Here is an 18744-nt window from a genome sequence, read left to right as displayed (position 1 = left end):
ACTTCCCAGGACCTCTGAAATAAACCTTTCCTTGATCAGTTCTCTTCTGCTGCCCCTTCACAAGCTTTGCCACTGCTGGACTGCAGTCTACTGTTTTGGCTTACTTCGTGTATGATGAGAGGGTGTCCTGTTTACAACTAACTCATGGAAAGGCTCAGCTCGTGTTGTCTTCTACAGACTTCCTTTTTGATCTTGAGTAACTTACTCAGCTTCTATGCTGCGCCTGTACAGGACTGATACTGCAATTTCAGTATTGATCTGTAGCCCCACTGAAAATCACAAAGAGTTCAGTGATAGATGTAACAGAACTATTCAAGACAGGTTGTTGTGGACCTATCTAGTAGTGAAGTTTTCAAGCTCTGTGGAAAAACAAAAGTCAAGAATTATTAAATGGCTTCTGCTTTTTCACTTTCTTTGATCTATTATGTCTGTAAGTTAACAGACTCTGCATGTGCAGTGGTTTTATGCTCATGTAGTGTATGCTGCATGTGTAAGTGAACTTACATGCTTGCAGTTCTTTAACAATTCCTGTTTGATACTCAGAACATTTGTTGATAAGAATAGAGCAGAAAAAAAGCAGTGTACATACAGTTACAAATATAAAGCAAAAGTTGATGTCACTTGTTACAAACAAATAAAAATCATGGCATAAAAAAAGGTCAATTATTTAGGAGTGTTAGGATGTACATAGGGTGTCATAATTTCAGAAGTAGAAAATTGCTGGGTTTTTTCTGGGAGAAGGCTGTGTAGTATTTTCACAGTTTACAGTAATAAAAATAATTCTAGCACTTGTGGTGACATAAAAGACAGGCTGCTAAAATTTAAAATTCTAAAATATTTGTAGAGCATTATCTTACCTAGATTGATTCTAAGGCTGAGAACTTTCCCTCATGTACTCTTTAACAAATCTTGAAAAGCTGCAGTATATATAATTTTTTAAAAACAGGACATTTTAGTTTTCCTTTTGTTATGCAGTGTTTATATTAAAAAGGAGTAAATGAGATGGTAATAGTGAGTCTGTATTGCATATAGAAAGGTCAATGCTGGATGTGATCAATAGAGAATTAAAAGTTGCATATATTTCATAAATAACTTTGCAGTCAGCTAATACAGAACATTGTTTTGTGAAACATGTTTGATAATAGCTTTTCCTGAGACTGAAAGGTTTGTTGTAAAAGGTATCATTTATATACACATAGAATTCTGTAACTGATTTCATTTACAGTATAGAAAGCTTGGCTTAAAAATAGGTCCATATCCAAGAAATATAGCCAGTTTTTTAGTGGATTGAACTTACAAATTATTTAATCTGTGAAGGCATAGAAATCACCATCCGCGCTAGGCATTTTTACTCTCGAGGGTATGAGGTGACTACTTTTCATTCAATGTTTTTTTTGTCAACACTATTAAATCCTTCTTATAAAAATAATTTTGGGACTGCCCTTAATTGCCTTGTAAATTATTACAGTTGAACAGCATGAGATTTTTTAGACTTTAAAGTGAAGAAAAAGTTCACATTTGCGCAGGAGAAATATATGTTCAATAAGTCAGTATATCTGAAAAGCATTTAAGGATCACAAAAGAAAATGAATGGAACATGAATGAGATGCTTTTGCTAATTAGTCCAGTGCAGTTCTTAGACTACAATTCTGATAGTACTGATTAAAGAATATAAGCACAGTGTTTCCTTTGGGTATAGCACTAGTTAAATGCTTACTAGCATATCACATTCATTAGAGCTGTAAGAAGGAGTTAAGGAAAACAGGAAGGGATTTAGAAAAGACATACAAGAAGTCCTGCGTGAACAAATACCTCCTTTGTTCTGGGAACTTTAATAGGGACAATCTAATTAGTTTATCAAAGGTGAGGTGATAACCTGATCAGTTTGTAAATATTTGAGGAAAGGTATTTCTATGGAAAATATTTGTTCTAACAGACCAATTACACTTTTCACACTAAAGCTGACATTTTTTCTCTTTCCAAGAAACTGTTCTGTTGCATAAAAGTGACATTCAATTCAGTGCAAAAAATCACTTTGTGAAATTCTCTGAGTCATGTTTTAGAATTTATGTGATAATATGAAGATGGGCATTGCTTGCACATTGAATTCTTAATTGCCCAATTGATTGCATTTTTATTTGCTCGTTTTCACTGTAATAGAGTCCAGAAGCCCCAGTTCTGACAGAGTGACCAAAAGTTGTTTAGCAAGAGTTTAAAAAATGCCTCTTTAAATGTAGCTGGAAGCAGAGGATTGAACTGTAAGCAACAGCCTCAGTCCATTTGTGGGCTTTTAGACAGTAGTTGTCTTTTGGAATTAAAAAAAACAACTAGCACTCAAAGAGAGAAGAATCATGTCCTCAGCAGGCACATTTTTCCCAGTACAAAGGCAGGCTACTGAACAATTTTATTAGCATAATAATATAAAAAATCCTAAGTTACAAACACATGTCTTGGCAAAAGCTGTTATTCTACATTAGTATTGCTAAATGAACAAGTGGAATGGTCACACTTCAGGATTTTTCAGAGACTATGGAGAATTTTTCTTTCCCCACCTTCTCCAAATGCATATGTTAAAGAAACTCTTCACACCACAGTTGATTTTGTTTGGAATGAGATTTCTAATAGAAGCTCTGTAGCAGTTTCCTATCTTTAAAATTCCATTTCCCTCAAATACAGGAGTAGCATGTAAAGATGCTGTGGGTAAAAGAATTAAAATCCCAATTACCGTTGCCTGGGAAAATGATGGCTATAATATCCTTTTGCCCATCAATAGGATGTTCTGTTCTCAAAAAGCATTTTTCCCTAGGGTTTCTGAAGCCAGGGCTAATCCATCAGCCACAGAGCGCAGTTGATTAAAAATTGTCTTCACGCAAGCCAGTGGAATGCACAATGATGTAACTGTGGAGGAGACAGCAATTCCTATGGTAGCATGACTTCCCTCCCCACCCCAGCCCAAAGAGAGATTCTGGTACTTGCCCAAATATGAGCAATGTATGTCTCTTCTTGAGACACTTTGGTTTTCAGCACTTCCTAGAACTGTATGTTTTTCAACTAAGAACATGGAATGGCAGAATTAATTTCTTAGAGGGAGTTGACAAAATGATGGGCAGCAGAGGATCAGATTTGTGCTGAATCCTGAAATTTTGCTTTGTAGCTACTGGGCCCTTGAACATCTTGTGCTTTTTGGATTAGGAAGCCCTAGGATAACTGTGTAGTGGGGAATATATGTTCACAACTGTTTGAAACCCGAGTCCATGTTTAGAGGTTTAGTTCCTTTCTGGGAATGAAATTTTTTGCAATTCAGATAAACCTGTTACCCTTAGTATTATTTCTCTTGGGAATAATGTTGGATGATTCTACTGAAAATGTTTGTGACGTGTGGCAACTTCTGGATATGGGATACAGTCTTCTAAAAACAGAAGAGCAGTAATGGAGTAGCAGCTCAGACATAGAATTTTGGCTGACACATCAGTGAGAGATAGTTTTTCACTTTGCTTTAGAATTTTTGGTGTATTTTTCTTTCATCTCCATGAAAGTAACTATAAAATAAAAATATAGTACCCAGGATTGAGTTTAACTTCTTTTGTTTCATTGCCACTTGAGGGGAGTCATAAGAATGAGAGAAGATAATGTGGAGCTTGAGAATCTTTCTCATCTCCATTTTTTTCCTGGACAGTAGTTAATGAGGCCTAAGAAATTGGTGGCTCAGTGATGACAGGATATTTTTAGCAGAAAATGTTGACTTCCTTCGGAATAGGGATTCACAGTTTTCTAAGCTTTGTGACATGTTTGGGCTCAAAAGCATGCTGTGAATATAATAGGATTCAGTGCAATCTATGAAGCTGATGTGGTATTTGATGTCTTTTTCCAAAAAATACTATTCAATACTATTAATCAATTCACAGTACTAGTATTGCTTTTCAAAAAGAATATTGCAGTCACAGTAGTACCCTTGATATATACATCTGGTTTTGCTTGCTTTGGCAAACTCATACAATTAACTAACTCCCAAACTGGTTTTCATTTTCAAGAGCTGATGGCAACAGCCTAGCTCAGAATTGTTTAGATTTGGTAAGTTGGGCTCTAGAGATCAAAGAGTGATGGAGGTGACTTACTCGATACATCTGTGTTGGCAAAGTGTAACCATTTATGTCAATACAAGTATAGATCTGTGTCACACAAAGAAAATACTGAATTTTATGGGTATTTTAGAGAGAGATTTTATGTGTACATTTTCCTAAGGGAGTTCTCTGTGAAGTTTCATATCTCTTGAGTATGTGCACACATTTTATGCTTGAGATAGACTCTAGTCTTTAGCATATGGTACCAATATTAATTTGTGTTTTGTAATGTGGCCATTAGTAAACAATCTTTCTCATCTGCTGTGGTTTCTTTTAACAACAAAGGAAGTGAACTGCTGTTGATTTTGCTGTTTGCTTTTAAATCAGAATGGTCTTACTGAAATCAGAATTAATTGTGCTATTCATTTTGGGAAAATAAGACCCTTACACAGGAATTTCTCTGTCCATCTAGTTACATAAATCTCTTTGCAGTTATTCCTAATAACTTTCAGTGACAAGGAGACAGAATAATTTTTAGTTATATTCCTCTAAAAATTGTTTCTTTGAAGAAACATGTCTTCTAATATGTTTTACATAGATGTCATTTCTTGGGTGGAGAAGGTAAGAGGTAATAAAAAATTACAGAGATAGGCTATAAAATTTGGAATTTAAAGACAAAATTGTTGATTTTTATAAATGATAGCCTTTCATAATAATTAACAAAACTCATACTGCAAAAATGGAAGAGAGGAAGTTATTTTAAATGGAATTTGTGAAAACATTTTTAATATGCTCTTTTTGCTAAGTAATTCTAATTCTATCATTCATGTTAACAGCCTCTGAACACTCACTAAGGAGGTCTTATCTTCAGAAGCCCAGCTGCTCTTCCAGCTCATGACCTAACAGTTTATAGCTTAGTAGTTGCTTTTTGCTTTATTCCTTCACTGGGTCCTGGCCCTTGAGGAAGCCGATTTAAAGAATGGAGCCTAATTACTCTCCAGTAAATGGAAATGCCTCCTGTTGGCTTAAAACTGCCCTTGTTTCCTTTTCCTACTGTAGCAATAATGGTGAAACCTCTTTATTTGCTACCCAAATGTTTTCCCTTTATCTGTCACATTCCAAGGTGGGTTTTTTTCCTCCCCAGCATCCAGTTTATTTTTAACGTTCTTTTCTGATTTAGCTTTTGAAGTGAACATGGATCTGATAATATTCATGGATCTTTAGTGCTTATGGACAAAGTAGTTGCAAGCTTTCCAGAGTTATATATGTACAAAGAACACTATCTCTTCTTGAATTTCTTTTGCTTTTACTGTGTTGTTTGGTCTGTATAGCAGAAATACCTGCTTTGTTCTTAAGGCATTATTTTTTTCACTAGTATCCTCAGTGTTTATTTCGAGCATGTACATATTTTTCTGTCATATTTTTCTCTTTCTTTATGTCTGACCAATTCAGAGAAAAGCAGTTAGACTTTATCCATGGAAATTAATAAATAAACAAGTGGTCGCAGCCATTTTAGCATAGACAGATTTTGGCACAGATGGATTCAAATTACTGAGTAGCAGAACATTTTTTTAAAGATTAAATTTATTCATTGTCTCATATTTGTATTTATTTCCTACAGAAAAATCAGTTCATATTGTTTTGTAAAAAATACCATGATTATCCTCTAAATAAAGCCTGTATGTCAATTCTGGTGTTATTTTTTGCTAATAAAGTGAGTAGACAGTGTAAGTTATTAAGCAATTGTATAAATTAACACAGTGTATATAGATTTTTAATGTTTGTATCTTCTATTTTTGGAAAATAGTCAATGACCTTCTATTTGCTAGATGGTTAAATTTTATAGCCATGATTTGTATCAAGCTGGTTTTAAAATGGAAATTTAATTAAAACATAGAAAGTAATATTTAAAATAGCTACTTACTATTTAAAGCTACTAGATACATGAGGGAAAATATAATGTACAAAATAGGTTTTAGAAAGAAAGTATAATTTGTTGTAAAAAAATGAGGTTGACTTTTTCTAATCACAGTGTCATTTTAAATTGCAACCTATATCTATTTCTTTAATCATAGACTACAGGGAAAAGTTTGGGGTTTGGTTTTTTTTCAAAGCACTGAGGAAACTAGGTTTGGGTTGTACTAAAGAACCAGCCTGAAGTGAGGTATTCCTTCTGTACCTGAAGAAGAGAATACAGTGATGGAAAGCTATTTATTTTTTCAGTGAGTTTCAGTTGCAGTTGTTTCACCCATTTGAACAGTCCTGATCCTTGGTTTAAATTTGTTGTCAAAGCTTTAAAGAAACAGAAAAAAAAATAAACCAATACACTGGTAATACGTTTGTGCAAAATTAAAGTAATGATAGAAATAAAAAGTATGATCTCTAATAAATCCTGTTACAACTTCAGGGTTTATTGTTAAAAGAGAAATGAGCGAAAGCACAAAATTAGTATCAAGCTATGCTTATTTTTATTCCTGCTGTATCATGACTTTGACATTAATGGTTATAGTGTTGAGCATCATCACTTAGTGTTTTCAAACCTCTTCAGGGTGAGTTTTATCACTGAAATAAATAGGGGAGACTCTTGGATAACACCCTAGATTACCATAATGAAAATCAGAATTTCCCATTTGAACAAGAAGGTAATAAAAGTAGCAGTCATCCTAGAGAACAAGAATAGGTTTTTCATGACAGATCGTGTTGTATCTATCCTCTTTTATGAGGGACAGTTAAGTGTGTAAGAGTTTCCATGCTTTAGGCATTTGTTCTGTTCTCCTCTCCTTAACTCTGAAGTTTGTGGGCCACACTATTTCTGGGGCTTTTTATTCAGTTCTTTGACTCTCTCCAAGTCTTTCTGACTCCCAGAAAACAGTAAAAAAATTCCCTTTGAAAGAGAAGACAAAAGCTGGGTAATTTGAAATGTCAGGTTTTTATTTTAATGTAGGTGTTCTTTTTCTCAGCAGCTTAGCTATTGCAGTGATTTAGATTATATAAACCAGCTATCATTTGTTTTCTGCTGACACTTTGCTACTCCTTTAAGTTGTCTTTTTTGATAGTAAGCTTTGCTCATCATATGGAAAAGGTTGATCCAAACCAGGTGATGCTGTAACTCAGAACCTGGTTTGTCTTGCAACTTTGTATATTTTGACAAATCCCTCAACAAGAAAAAAACAAAAACAAAAAAACCAAAAAAACCAAAACCAAAAACAAACCACCAAAAACTAATATCAGTTAATATCAGTTATAAATCTTGTGACAAAACAGCACTTTTCTTATCCTAATGAAAATGTTTAATATGACAATTGTCTTATAACACCAGTGCCATGGAGTGCATTCTCTGTTACTGTAGTTTTAATTATTTTTTCTTTCAGTATTAAGAGTTTGATATCAGATGCATCTTATGATGGCCATTAATTACTGATATCTAAATTGTCTGTATGTTTTTTTCTTGCAAACACAAAGATAAATTTATTTCTTCTCTGAAAGACAAAGGAGTTAGAAGGCTGCTTCAGGTGTTTGCTCATCCCTCTGAAGGATGGGAAGAGAAAATAAAGAAACATTGGGGTACATTATTGTACATTATTGTAATGTATTGGCATGTGTCTGTGCAGCTCCTTTGAGTGTCTTCAAACTATTATGGTGGTGTGCAAAGTATGACAAATCTTGGAAAACCATTTACTGCTGCAAAGCATTATAAATAAGGTATGTCAACACACAAACCAGGTGGGAGCAATGCTGGAGCACAGACTTGAACTGAATTAGCAGAGAAGAATGGAAAAAAAGCTACTTCTTTTCTGGATCGATGCAGTGCTAATTTAGCTGGGCAGTCTGAAGGACAATAATGAGAGTGAAAGTAATAGTAATACAAGGCATTAAGAGTGTAAAGTTTTCTACAGCACTTTAAGTTGTGCTTGCTGACTACTAATAGGATCCTTCAGCTATTTTCACAACTTTTGTATCTGTTTAATAAAGCTGGTTTTTAAAATAAAATTCATTATATTTCCTTTTATTTTTAGCCAGGAGACTTTTTTCCTGTGTCTCACACAACATTTATTCAAGAGGCTGTTTAATGTAAGCACTGTAGTATTTGTTCATTAAAGCACATGTTATTTAGAAGGCTGGCAAGTATAGCAGCACATATTACCTGAGAGACCAGAACTCCTCTTTGCAGGAGGTTTCAGTCTACCCGTTAAACAGGAAAGTGTGTGTTCTTAGCTTTACCAAGAAGTACGTATAAAATAGATGAGTCTGGCTCCTAATTACAATCTGGTATTAAGTTACATATGTATAAATATTTCTAGAAGCAAGGATCATCAGTGTCTCTTGTATAAATGCACACTTTACAATCTGTTAAAATGTGTTGGTGAGGAAGATAATTTTTCCTAGCTTCTGTCTGAAATCCGTAGTTAAACTACTTCAGTTACCTTTCAGGACCTGAAAGGCAAAATATGCAAGGCCTCCAATACTGCACAGAAAGAGTATAATGAGGTAAAAATATTTGTGAAGCAATCCATTTACTTGGAACATGGATTTTCAGCTCATCTGACCTTCGGAACTGGCTGAATTTTTTACTGAGAGGTTTTTGTTTTCCAGGCATTTGCCTGTTTTGGTGGGTTTTTTCTGTCTCTGGGACTCTCCAAGACATAGGGAAGCTAACCTCCATCACAGCATTCTGATTTTTTGTTTCTTTTTATAAAGTTTGCCCAAAGCAGACATCTGAAGAAATGTCTTCCAATCGTGATTCAAGCCTTACTAATGCACCGGTGCAAAGCAAGCTAGTATCTTCCTTCCAGCAGCACACAAAGAAAGCGCTTAAACAGGTAAGCTTGTATTGACTGACAATCAGTTGGCATCCCTTTAGCATGTGTATCATTCCTATACAAATAGGATCTCAACAGAATTTAAAGGGTCTTCTGAGGATTTTTAGTGCTTTGTTTAGTGGTGTATTGCTGGAGTTTTTTCTCTGTTTTTTTTTTTTTTTACCAATGATGCCATCCTTTTATCATGAGTTTGATGGTTTTTCAAGTGCTTTTCAAGTAATTGGAATTGTTTATATTATCACATTGCTGCTTTTCCTATGTAAGCATTTATGTTGGAAATTTTATGGGAGTCTTAAAATAAGTAAGAGAAAGTATTTTGAAGACGTGCTGCAGATAGGTAAGAATCTAGGTATACTTGTTCCATTTTTCTTTATGATCTGTTCAGTAATTTTTCCTTCATACTCCATTTGACGCTACAAGGTATAGAAGTGGGGTAGTTTGTTTTTAAAAAACACCTTATGATTTGGATGATTTACGTTCCAAAATAAGTGGTAAAGCTTGTAGAAGTAGCTGATTATTCAAAGACAGCTATTAACTGAATACATAACAATATGAAAATTATTTTTTTAACAGTGCCAAATTAGTTCAGCTTACAGCCAGGCAAATGAATAATTAGAATTTCAAAAAAAATTATCATTCTCTCTTCTCAGTTTTGAATTACAACTTTTCTAAAATGTTAGCATAATGAGGTGATGTTGTTTTAATTTCTCTCATAACTGCTGTCTTAGTTATGGTTAAGAGAGATTTAGTATTTCATGGGGTAGTTTATTGCAGAGTTCTTGACTTAGGCTTAAGTTAAGCAAAGTCTGTCCACATCTTCTCTAAACACTTTAGTTTTTCATGCAGGCTGAGTTTAAATCAGTAAAATTAGTAGACCTTTATCATTCATACAAGGTTATATTGTACTTAGAGGTTTTGAGGACTGGAAAGGATTATTAGATTTAGGTCTCACATGGATTTGGTCAGAAAAATTGAGCAGTGGGCCCAAAGCAGCTCAGGAACCGCGAGAATAGTTGTGAAAAAGACACGCTTCTTGGAAACTTCTATATAGGTCTTTTGTGATGTCTGAACTTCCCTAGAGGTGGAGGAAGCAGGCAAAGGGGAAAGAAGGGGAAAAAAAGAGCAAAGCCACAGATGTTTGAACTTCTATAATTGTTTAAACTCTACAGTTTGTCACTTAGCAGATATATAGCATTGAGAATAATTTTTAAAAGGGCAAATTAATCAGAATAGCTTAATTAATATAAAACGTCATAACACTGATGTAAATCTTTAAAAACATTCCCTAAGGCTAGGGTTAGAGCACCATCAGAAAGTTAAGTAATCGATAAAAAAAATTAGTTTTAATTAGGTGGATGGCAATTAGGTCCTGTACCTCAGAGTATCAGAGTAGCATTACAACTATCAGCAAAATGTTTTCTGTAGGTACAATATTAGACAAATGGACATTTGAATGATGGAGTAGTATGTATTTGCTTAGTTCTCTCTAAAGTTTCAGATGTTGGCTACTGCTATATATACACTACAGATATGATTTGTTGTTGTAGCAGAGGTGAATAAACTTTAACAGTGATTTTATTTATAAAATTGCTGTTGGAAATTTATTCTTTCACTTTTCAGTCTTTATAGCTTTTATGGATACATACTGCCTAGAATTTGTACAGAGAACCTGTAGTACCTTTGAATACTGAAGAAGCTGTTTGATAGTTGTATGCAACAGGCTTTCAGCTGATACAAACTTACTAATTCCATGCTAAAGTAACAGAAGATGAGGCATCATCATACTCTCATCGAGTGCTTTTACTATATAAATATATTTGTATGTATATATATATATTGCAATGGAGTCTTCCTTAGCTATTGCTTTTTATCTGTTGCTACACAATCTTCACAGAGTGAAAACCTACAAGATAGTTTTTAGTTTCCTACTCAATTTATTTAAAACCAGTGGGTTCTTCATATTACCTTGATCTTGTGTGTATTTGTTTTGTAACCATTAAAATCAAAGCTAAAAGGAAGTTGATAATGTGCAATTCTGCTTGAAGATCTGAGCTGGAATTAGACGATTTTCTCCACTGTTTATCTAGTTATTAACCACTCTACTTATATGTAATTCTCTCTAAATTATTATATGCTGGATTTGAATATGATTTGTTTTTTAATGGATTTTAGAGATATATTCCTGGGTTTAGATTGCAAAAAGCAATCTCATGCTTCCTTGTAACAGCCTTCATTTTAGGATGTTCCCATGAATCAAATTAGTCGCAACACTGCCTTTCTTGAGCTATGCGAGGAGCTTGGAGGAAAGGGCATTTTCTGATCCCTGGCTCTTGATCTTGATTTCTCTCAAGTAGGAGAGTACTTTTCAGGGTAATGAGGTTTGCAGTTGCAGTGGACTTTCATAAGGTCTGTGTCACAGATTAGACCTTATCTCCTCACCTTTCAAAGGCTGGGCTCCCATTTTTGTCCAGAAACTTTCTAGCTTCACCACCTTCCATGATGTCCTTGTTGGGAGAGAGATTTTGAGTGTTTTATCGCTGAGTGTGTTTCATGCTTCTTTTTTGTTCCTGAAGGAGTTTCAGTTTTGCTCTTGTATAATGCTTACACTTTGCCCTGAGTGTGATGTCCAACAAAATAGTTCCTATTTATGAGGGTTTAGACAAAAGAGCCTGTGATGTAGAGCTGCCTTTTATGCTTGGCTTTTTGATGGCAGATTTTACATATTTCTGTTTCCTTTTGCTGTTAGAAGAGCTTGGGTATGTGTGTCCCAGCTGTTGCTGATCTAGTACCTTTGAAAAGAAGGCTTATGGCACGCTGTCACATGCTGATTTCCTATCAGTACTGATCAGTTGCATACTGATTTACCTCACTTTCACACTCAAGAGTTTTGGTATGCAGACTCATGTAAGGACCTCTTCCTGGGAAGGTACTGAACTACATCTGCATCTGCTAGCAGTGGTACATGGTCACACTACTGTGTGAATTATTCTTGCTTTGGACAAGGCTAACTCAAGTATGGACAATCAAGGCATGGCATAGTATCTACTGCTCCCCTCTGGTCCAATTCTGTTCCATTGACTTGAGGTAATAATTTTTTTGGAAGTCTTCGCTATATGCAGATTTGTCTGTATCTGTCAAGATGTTCTCGGAACATTTCTCAGAAGAAACAATCATATCTGCAAACTGGCCTCACATAGGTAACACTGAGAATGTGTGAATATCCAGGACATTGAGGTGGTATTAGTGTCTGTTGGACTCTGATAGCCAAGTATAAGCGCACCTTGTCCATCAGTTTACCAGTTGGTTCCTGGGTCATTACCAAGAGAGGATAAAGAAGATACGTTATAAATGGTGTCTGGGATGATAGTAGACGTCCCAGACATGGAAGACAATCCTGCCTCACTTTTGGCACTTTGGAATCAGCACCAAGAAAGGTACCCATAAATTTTCTGTTGGGAGAAGAGAAGGATACTCCATTCAGACTCAGGATCTGAATACAGACCAGGACATGTCTGAGACTGTGCTGGGCATCCAGATCTCTTTGTAGAGACAGAAACTCCAGAGACAGCAGCCAAGTGGGTTTGGGAGGAGAGAAGCGCAGGAAATAAGGGAATCAACACAAGGTATGTTACTGCCATGGTTTGTTTTGTTTTTCTTAACTTTGGGCTTTGTCTGCATGCTTGGTGGCTGGGTTCATATATGTGCCACTGTTTGCTTCATAAAGTGGGTAGATGCAGTTTTTTATTGAGAAGGAAGGCACCCATCCATATGATTTGTTCTTATAATAGAAATGGCTACTCCACACCCCTTTTTTTTTCCAGTGGATGCTGTCAGGCCCCAAGCACTAATAAAGCTATGGGAAGTTATCATTTAGCTCATATGTTGCTTCGGAATTATAGGGCAATAGACCTGTACAGCTCCAAATAACATTTCAGGCTGACTTTTCTGCTACAACTGTCTTTATTGGTAGAAACCAACCTCCAAGAGATTAAATTTCAGAGCAGAATGGTTAACACTGTAATATAGCCCTGATTTACCCAAATTCACAGAAGTCGTTTATCAAGATTTCTTTGTTTGCTTCTTTTTTTGGGCACAGGTGTCCAAGTGCCTAGGTTGGCACTGAAGGTAGAATTCTGATCTCCCATGATGCCATGTGAATTTGCTTTCCTGTCTTCAGCTCACACTGCTTATCTTGCTTTGAGAGAAGAACAAGAGCAAACTCACCAGTCTTGCTCCCTCCACACTCATTCTGTTAGGACTTCTTTCCTTGACTACAGCCAGATGCAGGTTATCTTGAAGCATTTTGCTGTCTACAGAAAGTAATCCAGTATGAGTCTCTCCATGGTGTCTCTCCTTTGACTCATTTGAGCAACTACTCACTAACACACTCTGGTATAAGCCTAATAGATTTGCCTACCCTCCTTTCCCTTCCTTGCCCCAAAGAAGCAAAGGTGACAGAGAAGATCATTATGATTTTTGTCCTTATCACTTAGAATTAAGTGCAGGGTGTCTTCCTGAGAGGCTCTGAAAATCCCCTGAACTGAGAGGCATTTTTTGTACTGAATTCCTCATTATAGAGAGTTTGCTGCCATTTCTCAGTGTCTCTGTTAACCATTTTCCTATGTTTCATTTCAGATGCTACAAATTTACCAATGCCACAGTTGGAGAATTCTGGCTCCCCAGATGAAGCAGTTGATCAGATGTCTGACAACATAAGTGATGAGTCGTGACAAAGTTTCCTGTCAACAAATGAAAAAGAAGGAAAACATGTTGCTTTCTGACTTCTAGAGAGACGTGGGAAGGGACAGTGGAATTTACAAAATGCATTCAGAAAATGGAAGTTCGAAGATGATAAACTAAACTGATTTTCTGATTACCAAGACAAATCTAGGGAAGAGGACAAAGAAACTATGGCAGGGAGACTGCATAATGGGGAAAAGAAGCTGGAAGATCAAGAGTTGCAGCGGAAGCTGTTCAGGGAGTACATGCATTGCCCGAAGGCTGGCTGCACGGTATGTCCCTCTAAAGGTCCATATGCATGGGCAGCATGTACCAGCTGCTCAACACAGTGCTTTGGTAAGACGCAAGACAATGTTTATGAGACTCTCTTCTGGGTCATCCCCTTGGTCCTCAGCCCTTACCTGTGATGGAAGGAAAGGGACAGAAATCTATACAGTCCCTTTAATCTCTTCGTACTGCTTTTTAATAACTAGCTCCCAGTTGCTGGGGTGCTCTGCTTGTTTGTTACTCCTCTGGGGTTGTTTGCATAGCATGCTTTTTATAGTGCTCCTGCACGTTTTCTGTTTTAATAAATGTATTTTACAGAATTTCTTACTCTGAAAAATAACTAAGGAATTCCAAAGCAACTTTAGAACAGTACTGTTTTGAAGAATAATTGTCCCCCTACCTCACTGTAGGATGGTGTCCTTCACTTAAAATATGGCATGAGCCTTACCTTTGGTTAAACCTGCCACTGCTACATAATGGAATCTTCTTCCCAAATATGGGTTGAAAGTGCTCACTTTCTTCTGTTCTGTAGTCGCTGTTGCTTTTTCAGGCTGAGGATAGCAGCCTAGTTCTGAGCAATGCATTTGTCTGATAATGTTTTTCTTTAAGTAGCCTGGGGAAATGTTTAAGATGGAATGATCATTGCTATTGCATTAATGACAAATATAATCCAGTTAAGCTTTTCCAACGATGCTACATGATTTTCCATATAGAGGCAGTGAATGTCTAAGTGAGTATCTTCTGAGCCATGTGAAAAGAACAGCTTTTGATTTGAATAGTTTGTAACATGCAATTCTACCCAGGTGATAATGAATCAGGCCTTGATTTTGAAGTGCATCCTGGAAATTGTTGGCCTTTTTAGGGAAAGACAGGAGTTGGAAGAGCTCACAACTCTTCAGAGCTCAAGGAAGCCTCCTACAAAATGTTGACAAGCTGTTGCATAAGCTGTAGGGTAGGTTCCCAGAAGGCTGTGTGCTCAGGATTTGTGGGCACGTGGCAGAACCCAGGCCGAAACAGGATGTCTGGCAGAAAGGCATTACACTGCTTACATTGGTGCAATGTGTATTCTCTGAGAGGTAATATGACAAGATTTTTTTATCTGGAGAATGGTAGTCTAGCCATGAAACCCCTGCTGTATGCTTTGGACCCTGTGCAGAGTACGCTTCCCTAATGGAAAATGTTGATTACTGTTTTAAGATTTTGTATTGACATGGCTATCTTTATTTTAGTTTGTTTCTAAACTGCGTTCTACAAACTGTTTCCTTACCTATATATGCTTTGTTGTGCCAAAAAACACATTTCCCCACTTTTCAGCTGATAGATGTTATTAGTTCAATTCTACACAAACAATTAATAAAATCTGCAACACTTTGGAAAAAAGCGTTCACTGGGTTGATGAATATGCCATCATCATTCCCATTCACATGCAAGTCAGAACAGATGTGGAACACATTACATGTTTTTTGTACTTCTGTTGTTTCTGTGGTTGGGAAAGCAACAAAAATGTTTACTTTTCAGTATGTGGTGATCTGCAGCAACTGTAGCTGTGACTGCATTATTGTAATCCTATAGAAAGCAGTGCTGGCTTGCGAGTGTACAGACATGCACATAAATACACACATCTCCCTTTCTCTGCCCCACAAACATCCAAACACTTTAGTTCAGTGTTGGTTACTATACAGGTAAATGTTCAGTGTTAATGTAGACTGTAGTCCTACAGAAAGACCCTGAGCACTACTGAGATTTAAAGAATAAATATGCAGCAAGAGTTTTTTTGTATTCCAAATACAGATGGAAGTGTCATAAGGTAGGAGGATGGCATGGGAAAAGAATAGATGCTTATTTGAGAAGTTATTAGCATTTATTTGAAAACAAACCCCAGGTCTCCAAATTTCCATCCTGGTGATTCCAGCTCTGCTCTACATCTCCAAATGATCGATTGTATCCACTTGGCACCATACTGATGTGTTTAGTGTAAAAGTGTGCTTGAAAGTAAATTAATTTATTTTGGAAATGGCACTTTGTACTTGTAGTTGTTTCCATAGGACATCTTTATTATGTTTTAATCTTACATTGTTGTGCTTATAACCAAGTACGTTTAATGTATGTTTAATGTAAGAGTTAGTAGCATCCTGAAAATAATAGTGTGTTTATTCTCCATTATTTTTGGTGCTTACTGTTTTAGTTTAACTGCTTTGTCCATCCATAAAACAGGAAGCCACTGAGAAATTTTAATTTAACAGAGACACAAGAACTAAAAGCTGTCTTAATTTTACTAACAAAATGAGAGTGTGAGTGAGGACAAAGACTGAATTTTATGGTGGTGTTAAGTGAATCAGTGATAAACTATAAATCTGTTTCATCTTTGTCAATTTGTGATCCATGACCATGATGCAGAGTTATTTATTTTGTGCAATAGACTTTGCTCAGTGTATCATAGCTTGTGTTCTCACATGGCAGAACAGAAGAATTCCATAACTTTACATTTCTGATCCGTAATGTGTGAAAATTCAAAGGTTATGTTTCATGATACATGTTTCAGAATGTAGTCTTGACATTTGTGGAACAAATAGACATCTGGGACGATGTTGCTTAATGCAACCAAGTGTTACATGTCTTTGTTGTTAATAACTTAATTTTTAACATTCTCAGCATGTCATGCATTTAAGCTCAAATGAAAGTGGTTTTCTGCACTAATGGTTTATCTGTATGCTGCATTTTTGCATTCTGAGTTGAAAAGATGTGGGAAAAGAAAATATTAAAAAAAAATTCCAAGCAGCAGTGAAATCACAGCATAGAGCTTGACATTTTACTTCTGGTGCTCTTCTGGGGAGGTGTTTTGCCCCTCTTTCCAGCTACCTTTTAGTTCATATTGTTTCCTTTCATTCCTACTTAAATGATGACTTTATGAGTTCTTACTGAAGAAAGTCAACTATTTTGTAACATGGGTGAAGAAGTCTTTGCTGTGTTAAGATCAACTAAACATGACATTATTATTTTTAAGAGCATATAATGGCATTCATGAAACCTCCAACACACTGCTATATTCCAGTAGGAACAGAAACTCCCTGAAAAATTGAAGTATACTTGCTCTTGTCACCTTTTTATTAAAAAGCTGCTTGGAATTAGAAGTTCACTGTTAATTTCATGGTGTTTTTCTTTTGCCATCTATCTTCAGAGTTTATGTTTTCTTAATTCTCATATTTTTATTTTATTTTGAGTTCTTTGGATGAAAATGCATTGATAGGTTACTTAAAGATTTTGGCAATAAAAATTATTTCCTGAAACAAAATAATTATGCCAAGCCCTGTATAATGACCATGGCAGTATTATTCAACAGATGGTCAAAGGTTCATTTTTATGAACGGGAATATTGGGAATTCTTCATACTCATTATGTACAAGAGATTCACAGATGTCCTTTGCAAATCTGCTTGTGAAAGGCTGGATGTAAGTATTATATTTTGGTGGTAATTTTAAGAGAGCTTTTAATGTTTTGACTTGTATATCACATGAGCGCTTTTTTTCCCATCTTTTTTTATTTATTTGTCATACAAATAGGATGGTAGAAATGTTTTACAGAGTACTTCAACAGTGATAAGTTCTAGGTATTTACAACTTGCAGCTTTTTTAACTCAAACATTTAACACAAAGTAATTAAATGCATTTGAAATGTAAACATAGAGTCTCAGTAAAGGAAAATATATGCTTTAAGTAAGCTATCATATGCACTATATGTGTTTTTCTCTAACTTTCCTTGGTGAAAATGAAACCTTACCATTTGGTAAAATCATTGGCTGTTTCTTGCAGTTCTGTAGAAAGCTTATCTAGGAGGTTATATATCTCTAAATATGGATGAGACGCAAAAGACTATGTTGGTAAAAGAAGCCAATGGAGTTTGTGTTACTTACTGTTTCCATATCTAGGGTGAAATCTGAAACTTGTTTTCTTTGGAATAAGTTATAACATTTCTCATGTTCTTCAGTGCTAGTTACAAATTGACTCATCTACTTTGTGCTTATTCCCATCACCAGCAGAGCCAAAACTAGAGATTTATTTGGTCATGGTGACTAGGAAAGCACTAAATTATCTTGCTGCACTAAAAGCTTAATATAACAAAGCGTTCGGTGCATGTTTCACTTGGAGTAATCTCATTGACTTCCCAGCTAAGTAGAATCAATCTTGGGATACAAGATCCTTGTCTTATCCTACAGTAGTCTTGTATCCTAAAATTAATATCCCTCAGGGTAAGTGTAAAGAAGTTATATATTTGTCCTCAGCAGAGACTGTACAGTGTCCTTCGTTTATACTTAACTCCTTCTGGTGTTTGGCTTTCCTTGTAACTAGGTGTCAGTCAGTAGTTTCTCCTGCTGCTGGATTGCTTCTAGTGTTCTCTTGCAAAGACTTGTCTATCCAAAATTTCAGACCCTGCAGCTTCAAATTTAAAGGAGAATTTAACACAAAATTGTGATTAGCTGAGCATAATATGTCCCTCTAAACAGAATGTCTGCAGAGAATCACAGCCATCACTTTACCCTGTGAATCATATGGTCGATTATGTACTTGATGTTTTTGTACGGTCCTCCCATGCCTCATATCCTTCTTTTGACAAATGAAAAGATGGAGAGACATAGGGAAGATTATTTCTCTAATCTCAGTACACAGGGTAATTCATTAGCCCTTTGTATTCTTGTATTTTAATGTCCATATGGTTTGGGGTTTTTTTTCTTTTTTTGTTCTACAACCCATCTTTTAGGTGTGTGTAGCTTTACTGTCAGCTTAAGCCATCCCACACGAACTGATTTTCAGACTTAACTATGGGCCCTGTGTGCTGATCAGTTCCTTGTGTTGCTAAAC

General features: G+C 35.9%; 1 protein-coding gene across 4 annotated transcripts in view; it reads left to right on the top strand.

The window, feature by feature from the left end:
• Positions 1–18744, top strand: part of ASXL3 (ASXL transcriptional regulator 3) — a 131784-nt gene that overhangs the window by 59938 nt on the left and 53102 nt on the right. For 2 of the 4 annotated variants that reach the window (XM_071554596.1, XM_071554593.1), the window contains one exon: positions 8760–8881. In XM_071554596.1, coding sequence (XP_071410697.1) covers positions 8760–8881 — 122 coding nt within the window. Of the gene's footprint in view, positions 1–8759; positions 8882–13611; positions 13958–18744 lie in introns of those variants that run through there. The other 2 variants (XM_071554595.1, XM_071554594.1) reach the window with 2 other exon arrangements.

This window comes from Pithys albifrons, chromosome 4 (genome assembly GCF_047495875.1).
Source record: "Pithys albifrons albifrons isolate INPA30051 chromosome 4, PitAlb_v1, whole genome shotgun sequence".
Classification (NCBI taxonomy): Eukaryota; Metazoa; Chordata; class Aves; order Passeriformes; family Thamnophilidae; genus Pithys; species Pithys albifrons.
This window is presented reverse-complemented; position numbering and strand designations above follow the sequence as displayed.